The following is a 14,219-nucleotide window of genomic DNA, read 5'->3' as shown; positions in this document are numbered from 1 at the left end:
AAGGAAGCTCATATTGATCGCTGCGCATGCGCTGTAGACTACTCCTCACCTTTTCCGCAAAGCTCACTTTAGTATTGACTTCCCTCTTTAATCACTCAATGTTTTTAACTGACATTTCTTCGTCAAATGAGGGGCGTCTATCTGTATTTAGCTGTTACAGCGACCGTTTTCGCGCTCCTTTCTGCTCGCTGTTGTCTCAATGTGAGCTCAGACGAGACTCGGACAAAGTTGAATGGTTGTGCAGTTGATTTCATCTCGTTCAGAGAGCAGTTTCACCGCTCGTATGTCGCTAACAGCGCGGAGTTTGACCTCCGCCATCTCTATTTTCAGGTAAGAGACACGGGAGAAGGAGAGTGCAGAGAAACCCTGACTCTGTACTTTCTTCAGGACATACCATAATAACAAACTGCGGCGTACGTCACTACGGGCAACGCCCACTCATGTAAATGAAGGAAACGTGTTCTATCTGGTTTACAAATTCTTTATTAGATGTAGATAAATATGCAATTATTGCAGTAAATTAAGAATGAATGTAATGAAATTGAGATTAAGTGAAAGTAGCATTGACCCAATGTAACAATACTAACTGGTTAGTATTGTAGAAGTTAGTCCTGAATTAAAATTACCCTCAAGTGTACAGATGTACGATAAGCAACATTTACCCTTTAAAGAGAGAAATTAGGATTATTAATTACTGTTCAGCAGTAGTTGCAAAGAACCTTTTACTTAAACTACTCACTTTGATGACTTGGGTTTACTCAGATTGCCTACATTTTGCTGCCCTTTCCATTAATTTTCCCTTCTAATTTGTCATGTGTGTTTTTCCAGAATGCAACAAAGCGGCATGCGTACCTGAACTCATTCTCCACAGTGGCACAGTCTGCCAAGTACGGCATCAACCAGTTCTCTGACTTCTCACAGGAGGAATTCAGAGGTAGGCTGCAGGTTTGTCACATACTGTAAATTTGCAGAATTTGATTAGGCCCATGCACGGTATCTGCACAGTTATAGCTTCTTCACAACATAAGGTGCGTCACAGAGTGAAATCTATTCACTCTATATATTTCCAATGGATTGGATTTAAACTCACTGAGCATTTTACCCCCTTGACTGGGCTGAATCTGCACATTGTCAGTGTGTCATTGTTTACGTGTATCTTTGTATCCAGGAATTACTTTGAACCGTATGTGTTATTTACAGATCTGTACCTTCGAGCTAGTGCTGACAGAGCTCCTCTCTTCCCTGGACTGAAGACAGGGAAAACAGAGGGGCTTCCGGCCAAATTTGACTGGAGGGACAAAGCGGTGGTGGCACCGGTCCAAAACCAACAAGCAGTAAGGTTTACACAAATAGATGATACATATACTGTATAGGTAGGAACTTACTGTACTGTACAGTACAGATACACAGCTTGGTGATGTCCAAACAAATGAATGTCAGTCTAATCAATCATTAACAAATAAAGCAATCAGATGGTGTCCTAATAAACAGTTGGGTAATATGCTGTCTAATGCGGAGATGCAGAATATTTCCAAATCTTAGCTGTAGGGGGGAATATGCTTTTATTTAAGATCCCCTTCAGGCATGTTTTAAGATGTATAAAAATACTGTACTTGGAATAATAATTTGTCCCAGATATGGTCTTTCCACGAAAAAGTTCAGTTACCTAGTTAAAAAATCTTAAAATGACAACTTCTCCTTCTCCCACATTGAAAATCCAGAATGTGCAAATATTGTTCCATTTAAAAGTTTGACAACTGGACACATGATAGGACTGGCTTCCAAACCCACTGGAAGTGGATGAATTTGATAGTCAAACTCAGAACAAGCATCGTTCTGCACAGGAAAGGTCAAACATCCAAGTGAATTAACGATTAACAATTCACGCTTTTGAGTGGCGAGGGACTTTCAGAACGGTCAAGGAAAAACAGGTGGAAAATGATAAACTAACCTATTACGTGTGACTTTTGCTAAGAGAGCAGAGTGAACCTGGGGACACAGACAGGGAGAAGGTTAGTGAGATGGAGCTGTTGCTTGTCCTTGCTGAAGGTTCACTCTCTGTTCCTTTTGTCCTTTATCTCCTTAGTCAGTCAATTTGCCGTCGGGGATAATGTTTTCACTGTAAAACTGTTGTCCTAAGGGAGAGACATAACCCACACAGGTTAAAGCCAACAAGATAACATATATTTTACTCTCTTACATTCAGGCAAGGCTAACCACTCGAGGGAGAGTATGCACATGACCACACTCAACCTAACACTCTGCTCTGCTGCAGTTTTTCTTCCCAGATTTCTTTTTCTCTGGCTCTGTCTGTGGGCCTGCCTAGGCTTAGTTTCCACAACAGATAGATAGATGGATAGACAGAAAACAAAATGCAGTACCATGCACTAAGACACAAAATATCAAGCCACTCACATCTCATAAATTCTTCTTGATCCAGTTTTCCCTTATCTTGATTCCAATTTTGTGACTCAAGCGCATTTCATTGCTTTAAAGGACAGAGCAGATTGCCCTAATATTTTGTATACTAGGCAAATACTTATCTCCAGTCCAAACAATAATGACTGATTTTGGTTTCAGCATTGATTTTAAGCCACAGAACCATATTGAGCAACAAAATATTGGATTTTTACACGGAGCGCTCAGGTTTTCATCACATTTATGGGAATTTATGCTGAGCATGTGAACGGAGCATAGTCTGATGCTGTTTGGAGAATTAGATTGCCTGTGCAAGTATTACACGGGGGAAAAAAGTGCCCTCTTATATGATGAAATACTTTGTTTTATCTCACAAATGGCTGGTCTCAGGAAATCAGTATAATCAGTACCAGATATGAAGTATAAGAGCGACATTTGATATCGAAATATCTCAAGTGATCCCCAGCCTTAAAGCCTAATGCATTAACTGAAGCATAAAATTAGGATTTTCTTCAAGAAACTACTATATAACCTCAGAATTATATTTTTCTTCCTATTTTGTTACCTGGTCTTCGTTGATTTATTGTAATATGTTGTGTTGTGTTGCATTATGTTGTTTATCTATTAGAAAACATGAATTGAAAAATAAGATTTTCCTCAAGCCACTATATACCTGAGATGTTTCTGTCAGTAGATGGCAGCAGAAAACAATTAGTCACAGTTCACTCACACTGGACAGATCACCTCAACATGTTAAACATCCACACTCACTATAGATTCATGATCAAGAGTCTAGTATTTGATTCCAAGTACCATCAAATTTTGTGTGGATATTACTGACAGGGTTTTTTTGAAAATGAATTACAGCATTTATTTGGTCAGCACAGGTTTTAGAAATGGCAGAGGCCATCCAACAGAAATCTAGTTTTTAAAAGCAAAATGAAAATGTTTTCTTCTGGGTAGCCTAAAATATGACTGCACTCTGAATTTGTCCATCTTTGCTTTGTAGTTTTGTTTTTCCTGATTGCTGTAAATGTACCTTTGCAGTGTGGCAGTTGTTGGGCATTCAGTGTGGTTGGTGCTGTGCAGTCCGTCCATGCTATTGATGGCTCGCAGCTGGTGGAACTCAGTGTGCAGCAGGTTCTGGACTGCTCTTTTCAAAATGAAGGCTGCAATGGAGGCTCACCAGTCCAGGCTCTGAAATGGTTGAAGCAAGTGTGTTGATTGTTTTTTAACAGATTCTTCCTAAATGGTTTATAGCGAGTATGAAGGTAATATCAACCTCAACGCCCAATACTTCACACACACAAGATATAATAGTGAATATTTATATTTAAGTGACTGTTGTTAACCTTTTAAAAATTATTGTCACTTATTTTAGAGAGATATGTAGTGGCAGTAAGCAGAATAAAATTTCTGTCTATAGTCAAACACTGATTTCAATAAATGCCTGTGCCAGGATCTGTCATAAACAAGATACATTGATATTTTGTATTCAGATAACACACTCTTTGAGATATACTATTTTCTTTCCAGACCAAAATGAAATTGGTGCCTCAGTCAGAATATCCCTACAAGGCCAAGACAGGAATCTGCCATTTTTTCTCTCAGTCACATGGCGTTGTTGCTGTGAAGAACTTCACTGCATACGACTTCAGGTAAAAGACAGATTTCTGCAAGTCGTCTATAAGTAATATTTTGGTATCATCACATGGAATTTTGGTTTCCCCCAAGTACCAAGGACAGAGGAGAGGGAAGGGGGGTTGGCCCCGGGCAGTGACAGACCACAGTGTTTACTGTGTCAACACAGATATGGATTGCTCAGTAGCACAGAGGCCAAATGACTGGCCCACAGTTACCTTGAGTTAAAGTGAATCAGATCTTCTTTATTTAATATTGAACAGGGTCATGACTCATACTCATGCATATTTAATTCCTGTTATTGTCGTATTGCTATCATAGCTAGGATAAGCGTCCTTTTGTCAGAGTTGATAAAGTTTTAATTAAGTTAATTGAATTTCCATACAATTACCAACCTAATATAAAACTTCCTTGCCTCTTATTTTTTGCATAGTTCCTTTCCTTACATACCATTTGTATTGGACATAACTTTCTAATTATATAATTTGACAATATAATGTTTCATATAATGACTTTTCAACGGAATGGAAAAGTAAAACGAACCATACAATCATTTTCAAACCCAGTAAACATCAATGTCATGTTACCACTAAAAGACCTCTTTATCTCAACAATCCACTGATCCAGTATAAAAATGTGGCTTTTGACCTGCCCCTGCTGTCAGAAAGGTCAGAGTTCTGAATCATTGAGTACATCAAGCTGCTGGAATTGGGCCCTTCTGCAAGGTGGAGATGCTGGGGTCATGGGGATGTCTTAACCTTCTGTTAAAGGGGCACATAAGCCAGTTCTTTACAGCTGCACAGCAAAAGAAAAACAGCATCATAAAAATTCAACAAGATAAAACCTCACCTCACCATGAATGAGGTGTAAAATTGCTTTATTCAATATAGTTTTGGCCCAGAACATAGACCTCATGGACCATATGTCATGAACCTGGCAGACGAGGGCATCACAGCCATCCCCAGTGTGTAATCTTCTGGTTGAAAGACTAGATGAGGTTTTAGAGGGTGCCTGCATATGTGCAGCAGAAAGGATGAGGAAAATACCAAAATTTCTGAATGAAAAAAAGTGTATTAGTTGGTCAGAAATTGATACACTGATTGGATGAACACGATGAGGAGGAGAGTGGAGAGAGCTGAGATGCTGATCCAGAGAAAATTGTACAAAAATGCACCCGGTGAAACATTGATCTTAAGTAATAACCTCCATACAGTGTATATGCTAATACATTTCACAGGACTATGACTTAACGGTATAGTTTACATAATAATGCAACAAAAAGCAGTGTTATCACAAGGACATTCTTGTTGCCTCGAGGACAATTTTCTGTTATTATTCTTCAGTGGTCAAGAGGAGGCCATGATGGGTCATCTGGTGGAGCATGGTCCCTTGGCTGCTATTGTGGATGCTGTCAGCTGGCAGGATTACCTGGGTGGAATAATCCAACACCACTGCTCCAGCCAACGGTCTAACCATGCTGTCCTGGTTGTTGGATACAACACTACTGGTACATGCTGTCACTACACTGGTGCGAGAATGGATCATATTTGAGAAAAGAAAGCAGGGATTTTATATTTTACTTGAGCTAACACTTTCCTTTTTAGGTCAAGAAAGTTTCACAAACCTAGGGCCTGTGAAAGTAATTTAAAGCTGCACGAGGCAAGAGTTTTTGGTAAAAATATGACTGTTTTAATCTTAAATTGTTGCTGCAACAGAGCAGAGTTTTTTATCCCCTCTAATTAAGTGCTAAAAGGAGATAGAGAAAAAAAAATGTTTTAACAAGACATTAAGCTTATTACTGAGCCCCAAAATTCTAATTATAGTATTATTATAATTATTATTATATCAAGTGAAATATGTGTTGTCTTAATTTTGTAATTTTCCGCAATATTCTCAAGACATAACTTACACAGTACTGAACTGCATTGGATAGATGTCATAATCAAACGCAACCAGTGAAATATTTCTTTAATTAAGAATTGAAAGGACATATGAAACTCAATTATTGTGAAAACAATTATTTTTTTTTACCAGATGTACAGTGTGTAGATATGACATTATTTCACCTTTTTGCCTTTATTGTCTGTTGGTCCTAATTTGGTACATAGTGATAGGGTAAGTAGCTGGGTTGGTAAACATGAGCCTTTTGTGTGCACCTCTTAACATCATGTTACAAGATTTAGAAGTGTAGAAGTTCTGTTTATTCAGGCAGTGACCTCCTGAAGCAAAAATCATTCAATGTGAAAAGTTGCTTAGGAGATATTGGATTTGAAGATGCAGGGTGTTATTTTAACAGCAGTTATAATGTCAGAACGTTACCACAGCTACCTACCCCGCAGTTCATTTCTTGAGATAATTCCCACACATCAGTATTTTGTATTACTTAGCATTAATTATTTCACACACTCTTGTGTTTTGTGGGTATTACACAAGGATATGAGTGATTATGTAACAGTCTAGAGTGGTTACAGCTGCAGTACGTACCCACACACACACACACACACACACACACACACACTTAGTGCTCCTTTACCATATAAATAATTAAATCTGGAATGTTGTCTGTTTTAGGGGATATTCCGTACTGGATTGTGCAAAACTCCTGGGGAACCACATGGGGGAATGAGGGTTATGTTTATATAAAAATCGGTGGCAACGTTTGCGGTAAGTATGAGCTGTGCCATCTTGTGATCTTCTGTTTATATCTCCTTTTAGTATGGTGTCTGTATGTTGCTGTGCCCACTATTCCCTCAATAATTTATATTCAACTCTATTTTATTTCTATAGTACTTTACACACAACACAATTCATCCAAACCATCCATCATCCAGAACCATTTAACACATTGTAGACAAACATCAGAGTAGGAGTAACATGCTCTTTCTTTTTTGACCTTGTTAAAACTCTGAACAAGTTAGAGATTGGATAAACAAGACTGAGTGCTAAAAAATACAACAAGTTGCAATAGTTGAGGTGGGTGGATATAAATGGATAGATAACTTTCTCCAAAAATACACAGAATTAATCTGAGTTTGGAAATCATGTGGAACTGCATGAAGCTTAATTTTAATACCTGATTGATTGTTAGTCAGACTTAAAATCCTGAATCAAATATGACTCCAACATTTTTTACAAGGCAGTTGGCCTAGATATGGAGTCATAATTTAAAGTTATTAGTTTCTATGATCAGGTAAATCTGTGTACAGTCAAAAGATAAGTTTTTGAGTAATGTGGCCCAAAGGAAGCAAATACATGGAGAAAAGGATTGGACCAAGAATGGAACTTTGGGGGACACCACAAGACATGGGGCAAAGGGAGAGGATGATTTGCTAATAGAGACACCCCACTGGTTTCATCTCTGAATGAGAATAGTGTGAGCTACTGTATCAAAAGCTGTAGTTAGATGTAAGAGGAAGAGAATGGAAATGTTCAACATCCTTATTTTTTTCTTTCCCCAGGTATTGCAGATTCTGTGGCAGCAGTTTTTCTTTGACGAGTCTGTGTGTATTGTTGTCCTTGTATGTGTTTGTGCATGTGTTCACTGCTGTCAAATTTTAAATGATCTCTTTGCCTTCAAGTGTCACTTTAAATAATGTTTTTTATTGAAATGTCAACATGTTACATCACTAAAACAAAATAAATCACTTTACATGCTGATAAATGTTGGATCATATCTGAGCGATCAACACACAACACTGCAAAAAACAACAACTGTAATAATAATAGATGCACTGTACAAAAAAATGTATCTTATTAAATACATAAGGTGGATACATATTATAGGTGCTATGGCTTATAAATTTATCTATACAGTGATACCATCAATCACTGCATAAATACATAACAAAATTAACTTTACAGCATACTATACAAAACACAGTATTACACAACTACATTATTAACATTATATACAAATTTTATGCTTCACATATATGCTGTGCAAATTCTTCTGTTTTAGATGTTGGACATTGATTATACAGAGGTCTATTGTCATTTTATTGCATCTTGCATCTAAGCCACATCCCAATAGTCTGAAATGGCTTTTTCTCTCACACCTTCCCCGTGCTGACATGAAAGATAATGATTTTTCAAAAAACCCATCATCGCCACCAGTTTGATCACTTGTCTCACCGATCCGTTTGCTTTCAGGTCAGACACAGTGAATTTACATAATTTTATTGAGAAAACATCTAAGCAAATCTTATCAAGGAGCCATCTGCTATACCTTGTGACCAGTCAAGATTAGAGTAAAATAGTCTAATTTGGCCATTTGATTTATTCAGGGTCAGACACTGCGTCACAAGCTTCTGTGGTATGAACCTCTGTGCTGCAGCTTGATGTAACTAATGAGCTAGTAATTTGCTTTTCTGTTCTTTGTTACCATAATTGAAGGATATTTGCCATGCTTTTAGTGTCACGATGAGATGAAATTCTTTTCACCTTGCTTGACATTAACTTGAACAAATTTAGTTATTTTCTGTATTTACATGTCACAATCCCAATGCGTCACAGAAAAGAAGATATTTTAAAAAGCCCAACCAATAATACCATCACGGTACCAAATGTCTCTCACTAATGGATACTTTGGTGGTTTACATTGTCAATCATAGTCAGTCAGTTATTATGTTAATTGATCCCTCCTTGTGCCATGTTTCACTCCATCTTCTTTCAACTGATAAAAAATCCACCAAATTAAGATGCTCCAAAAATACTATCTTATTGGACTTTCTTTCATCATCCTATGTAGTGTTTGAGTGTCTGGTTTCTTCTCAGACACAGTGTTTCTTTGCATGTTCGGATGGCCACCTGTTCACTTATGCACCTGTCACTAAAACTCAAACTTTAAAAGAGATCTACTGTTGTGAGGTCAGTTGAAGTGAAAGAAATTAACCAGACTTCTGCGATGCCCCCTAGTCAGAGTCTTCACTGCTGCAGTAGGAGCTGTCGCAGCATTCGGCCATGTAGAGGAACTTATGGATGTTGGGGTTTAGCTTAGGCACCCAGTGGCGTGGCACCAGGAACGTTGCCAGGTTGAACAGATCCACAAACACTTTGTAGCGGTCACTTAAGGGAAGGAAAAAGCTTTATTAAATATTGAACTCATGTACTCTTAAAATATAATTGGGCATCTGTTACAAATTGTACTTTCTGAAGGACAAAAGCTAACTTAAACTACTGCTGAAACTTAATGGATGCTGAATAAAGAACTTGTGTCGTAGCTCCTTTGAAATTATTCTTATTAATAAGTATAGTTTGTGCATGTCAGAAAGAAGTGACCATATGACAGGTTAATTTAGATAAGCACAGAGTAGCAGTGTCCTGTCCTTATCTAAATGAACTCTGAAGTGTTTAAGATACTTGCAGTGTAAAGTGTTTAATCAGTAGGTTAAAGTTTATAGGATACAATACCTGACAGTAGATCTCAGGTAGTGGTAGCCAGATGAGCCCCCTGTGCCAGCTTTGCTGCCAATCATACGATGCACCATGCATACATGATTGTCTAAAGCAAAATACAGAAATATCCCTTTGTGATATGAGCAATGTTTTGATTCTGCATGTTTCATTGTAGCTGCAAATTGTTTAAGACATAAGTGAGACATAGGTGAGTAAAAAATGCATTTCATAGGAATAAATTGTTGGATTGATGAGCTGGTGTAGAGGATGTTAGACTATTTTTCTGCTTCTGAGGTCCTGAACTAACTCTATCTCTGCAAACTCCTGTTAGTCCAGCAATGCCTTTGGGCAAAGATTTAAAAAATGTGTTTTTAGTATAAATTAGCTCCCCCGCCCCCCACACACTTTTTCTGTTCTTGCTCACTGGTAAGCATATGCAGCAACTGACAGCGGTTCCACAGTACTTACATCTCCATTTTGTCATGAGGGTGTCAATATCCATGAGGGATGTGAGCAGCTGGAAAGGAACTTGGAACCTCGGCTCTTCCCTGAAAGTTGAAGATTTTATTATTTGAAGGACATCTTGCACAAGTATACGGAAAGGTGTCTGGGAGGTGTTCGCAGTACTTGTAAAACGAGAGTGACTATCACCTGCTCACTATCCGCAGTGCAGTTAACATGTTTTACAGAGCGGTTTCACATTAATTATCACCATCCAGTGACTTGACATTCTGTTGACTCTCACGTAGGTATAATTAGTCTCACCTGACGTTGTGTCTTTATCACACAGGTTTTAAAAGCTTGTTAACCACACCTTTTGGTGATACTGACAAATACCTGGATAAGAATTGAAACCTCACAGGTTCAATTACTAGTGTTTTACAACTGATGTATCACGTGACCTGGATGGCTGACGGTGTTTCAGAGATTGGCTTGTGACATGGAATTTTTAGATGGGGAAGAATAAATCAGGAACAAACCGAGCTGCTCTTAAGCAAGACGTTAAAACCCCAGCTGGCCCAGTAAAACTGTGGTCAACAGTGGAAGACTGTGTGTACTGTGCAACTCCCAGGTGTAGAAATGTAAAAAGTATATGAATCTGAAGCAAACATAACACAGATATACTGTGTCAGCACAAGTTCACTGTGAAGGAAAGCTAGTAAAAACTACATACCTGTAGAAGTAAATCATTAGGGCGCCTTGGAGAGCCTTGTAAGAGAGCCGTCTCTCACCTTGTGAGCAAAATTGAAAATATATTACTTTTAAAGTAAAAGTCTTTATTTAAAGTAATACAAAGGATTAATAGGCCTATAATGTTGAGTTAAATCTAGATAACAAACAGATATGTGGAGTCTTGACAAACACTGGATTATGACATTTGATTAATTGAGAAAGCACTCGCCTTTGCTAAGGAGATGGTCATGCCGCTTTTCATCAAACAGAGAAGTGAACAGCTCTCTCTGTTTGACCAGCTCAGACATCATTTCCTCCTTCTCCTCAGAATCTGGCATTTTCTTCAAAAAAAAAAAAAACAGACAAAAAAGACAACAACCGTGAATAAAAATACAGTCTCTGTCAATCATCTTTGCACTCCAAGGGGAGCAAACTTTTTTTTTTTTTCTTCGGAAAGCCAGAGTCATCTCTTACCTCGATTTTCTCCTTTTCCTTATTCAACCCATCAAATATATTGATTTCCAGCCTTTCCCAGAAATTGAATCCATCCACCTCCAAGCCAGGAGTTCTCTCCAGCCACTCCTGAAAAGAACAGCCCAAGGTTTTATCACTTTCTACCCTGTTCAGGAGCAGATGTGCTTATCTAGCACAGGATACAGTGAACAGTTGCTTTGAAAATACAGTAGAAGATGATACACAGTGGAATAAAATGATGCCTTCTTTAATTAACTGTTGATTAAATTTAAAAATCGTTGACCAAGTGCAGGTGTTTGGTGTTTGTAAGATATACCTCGACTAGTTTCAAGAGCGTCGGCTCCTTTTCAGTGGCCAGCAGCATCTCACTGTCATGACCCTTGAAATTGTCCCTGTAATGGCGTCTGTTGTATGGAACCCTCAGGTTGTCCGGGACCCCGATTTTGTTCTCCAGGATCCGAAACTGAAGGCTTTGGAATCCAGAGGCAGGAGACAGGTATTCCCTACAGACAAACACACACACACACACACACACGTAAGTACAAATTTACCCAATACAGACAGAGTGCACTATCATGGAGGAGTGCATCTTATAAAATTTTCAGTGCTGAAGTAGACAGAGCCAGAAGTTATTTATAAGCTAACCTAAAGTCAAAAAAGTCCAAGGCTGTCATCGTTTCCAGAACTGCAAACTGGTCGACCAACAGTCTGTAGATCATTACAATCCGGTGGATGCGAGTGTTGACTTTGAGCATATTGCGTTCGTCTCTGACCTGGTGGAATAGTAGAATGTTTAAGGAAATGATACCAAACCCTTGTAAAGCTTGTAAGTACATACCCTGACACAGGAAAACACAATGTATGTATGACTATTTCCTCAACCTAATGTGTGTCTCTTTCAGGAGAAAAAGAAGTAGATGCACAAAATGTCTTACTTTTCCCCGGCTGAACTCCAAAGCCAGAATGACTAAGACAAATAATTCCTATTGAATATGACTTTGTTTTAAACAGAGGCACTGTGAGATCTGATTACCATAGTGTTCTCCTGTGATGATTTTGTACTCTTCAATTTATTTAAATTGTTCTAATTTGTGATTTTGTATTTTAAGCAGCGTTCAATCCCCAACACTGACTAAAAGATTTGAATTTAGTGGTACAAAGAGTTCCTCTCTGCTTCAGAATCAAGTGAGAGTATTTAAAAACTGGAAAAATAAAACAAAAACACAATCACATAACCTTGTAAGATTTCTTCACCCAAGGATTGTGACTTACATGTCCACTGATGAAGATCTCGCGCACTGAGTCAAGTTCAAACAAAATCTGTTTGAACCACAGTTCATAGGCTGGAGTAAAACACAAACGGTTGAAGAATTTTAGTACAATATTACAAGGTAAACACAAAGGTCAGTAAGAATTCAGGGCTAATTGCAGACCAAAAAATGCCCATTTTGAGTTATTTAGAGGAACAAATCTACTTCTCTAACTTCAGTTTAGCTATGGTATTTTTTGGATTCCAGGGCAATCTTTTTTTTATAAAAAAAAAAAAAAAAGACTCAAGTTTCAATGCAGAAAAAATGCTCTTAAATGCTACAAAGCTCCAGTAGTTTTACCTTGGTGGGTGACAATGAAGAGGTGCTCATCGTGGATCTTATTACCCTTTAGTTCACTCTGCAACACCTGGGCTGAGACTATTTTGTCAAGCTGAGAGATGGAAAGAAATGAAGCACTTAAAAACACAAATCCAAATTCCTGTACTCATCTTTCTTTACAAAAGCTGTGCACAAAGATGAATACGTTTTATAGATTGTGTTTTCTACCTGCAGGTAGTCTCCATAGATGATTCCTCCTTTACTGGCCTTGTTAACCCCTGCCTGCGAGGCATCCTCATCTTCTTCCGTTGAGGGAGGCTTGTTTTTGAATAACCTGCAGTGTGAAGAGAGAAGGCCTGTTGTTACTTGGTGTGTTTTTCCATCATCGGGATAAGTAATGAATTGTTACAAGGCTCCATTTAATAGAATTGGAAAAAAATAAAAATGAAAAAAAATACAAATGAGGGAACAAGATCCGTTAGAGCCCTATTTTAGGTGCAATAACAATTTGAACGTACAAATGCCTCTTCTCAAAGTATGGACATCCACTCATGACTTTTCCAAATCAGTTGCGGCAAAGCTGTATTCTTCTTCCTTCACTGATATTTACTAAAATTGTCTCCAACGCAATCCACATTTTTAAAGATTCACCTCATCCAATCACTCATGAGGATACAGTTACCATCCGGCCCGCCTCTATTTGCCCCATGAAGTTGTTTACCTTGAACTGGGACCACCTTCTGGACTTTGCTAACGATCAGTCACAGGATGCTTTTCAAATATTAAAATGCATAATAAATATCAAACCTGATTCTTTTTATACAAATAATTAAATGAACTGTAATGTCAAATATATTTAACATGAGATGATTTTAAATGTCTAATCAATTCAATTCAATTCAATTTTATTTGTATAGCGCCAATTCATAACAGAAGTTATCTCAGGACACTTTTCAAATAGAGCAGGTCTAGACCGAACTCTTTATAACATTAAATCACTGCTCCATTATACTGTAGAAGAAGCACTGTGTTCGTGAAACTTCTGTGTGGACCTTGCTGTCTCGGTCACAGGGTATCTACAGTGTTTACTCTCAAGGATTTGGTGTTTATGTGTATGTAACGTCTTTTACAAATAGTGAACTTGGTTATGTAAGCATCTGACTGAGAGGAGTGGAGTTCTTGTGTGTATACAGTATATTGACATCACAGACACGATGTCCCTGAAATGCTCTTTAGATCTTTTTTGTTTCCCCATGAAAGTTTCTAAAGAATATATATATATATATATATATACTGTATATATTTATTTATTTTTTGCAGAGGAAAGATGCATAGAGGTCCGTCCTAGTCAAGGGCAGCATAGTACAATTATTTTTTTATATAGCTCCAGATTACAATTTGCCTCTGGGACAATCTGTACAGCATTGATCACTCTCTGTCCTTAGACCCTTGTTTTCACCTAACCACCTCAGAGGTTTGATTTATGTATGTTACTAAAAACACATCCTTAAATTATATTATATAATATAT

General features: G+C 37.9%; 2 protein-coding genes across 3 annotated transcripts; one reads left to right on the top strand and one right to left on the bottom strand.

Annotated features, from left to right (window-relative positions):
- The first annotated feature begins 44 nt into the window (after positions 1-44).
- Positions 45-7,720, top strand: ctso (cathepsin O). Of its 2 annotated transcripts, none has more exons than XM_051419295.1 (8): positions 45-330; positions 829-934; positions 1,201-1,334; positions 3,466-3,633; positions 3,955-4,076; positions 5,403-5,566; positions 6,631-6,723; positions 7,518-7,720. In XM_051419295.1, the coding sequence occupies exons 1-8, from the start codon at positions 127-129 to the stop codon at positions 7,550-7,552; spliced, it is 1,026 nt and encodes a 341-aa protein (XP_051275255.1). In that variant the 5' UTR covers positions 45-126; the 3' UTR covers positions 7,553-7,720. The 2 variants fall into 2 exon arrangements, with proteins under 2 accessions (XP_051275255.1, XP_051275254.1); XM_051419294.1 differs by having other exon boundaries at positions 5,403-5,587.
- On the bottom strand, positions 7,640-13,372 carry tdo2a (tryptophan 2,3-dioxygenase a). The gene is made up of 12 exons (XM_051419293.1): positions 13,208-13,372; positions 12,918-13,023; positions 12,711-12,801; positions 12,373-12,443; positions 11,746-11,873; positions 11,417-11,603; positions 11,101-11,208; positions 10,856-10,967; positions 10,628-10,685; positions 9,922-10,001; positions 9,469-9,559; positions 7,640-9,123 (listed from the first exon to the last, which is right to left on the bottom strand). Exons 1-12 carry the CDS (start codon positions 13,240-13,242, stop codon positions 8,970-8,972), a joined length of 1,221 nt encoding a protein of 406 aa, XP_051275253.1. The 5' UTR covers positions 13,243-13,372; the 3' UTR covers positions 7,640-8,969.
- Between the last annotated feature and the right edge of the window lie 847 nt (positions 13,373-14,219).

Source organism: Dicentrarchus labrax, unplaced genomic scaffold, assembly GCF_905237075.1.
Source record: "Dicentrarchus labrax unplaced genomic scaffold, dlabrax2021, whole genome shotgun sequence".
NCBI classification, from domain to species: domain Eukaryota; kingdom Metazoa; phylum Chordata; class Actinopteri; family Moronidae; genus Dicentrarchus; species Dicentrarchus labrax.
Note: the sequence above shows the minus strand (reverse complement) of the source record. Positions and strands in the feature narration are given on the sequence as shown.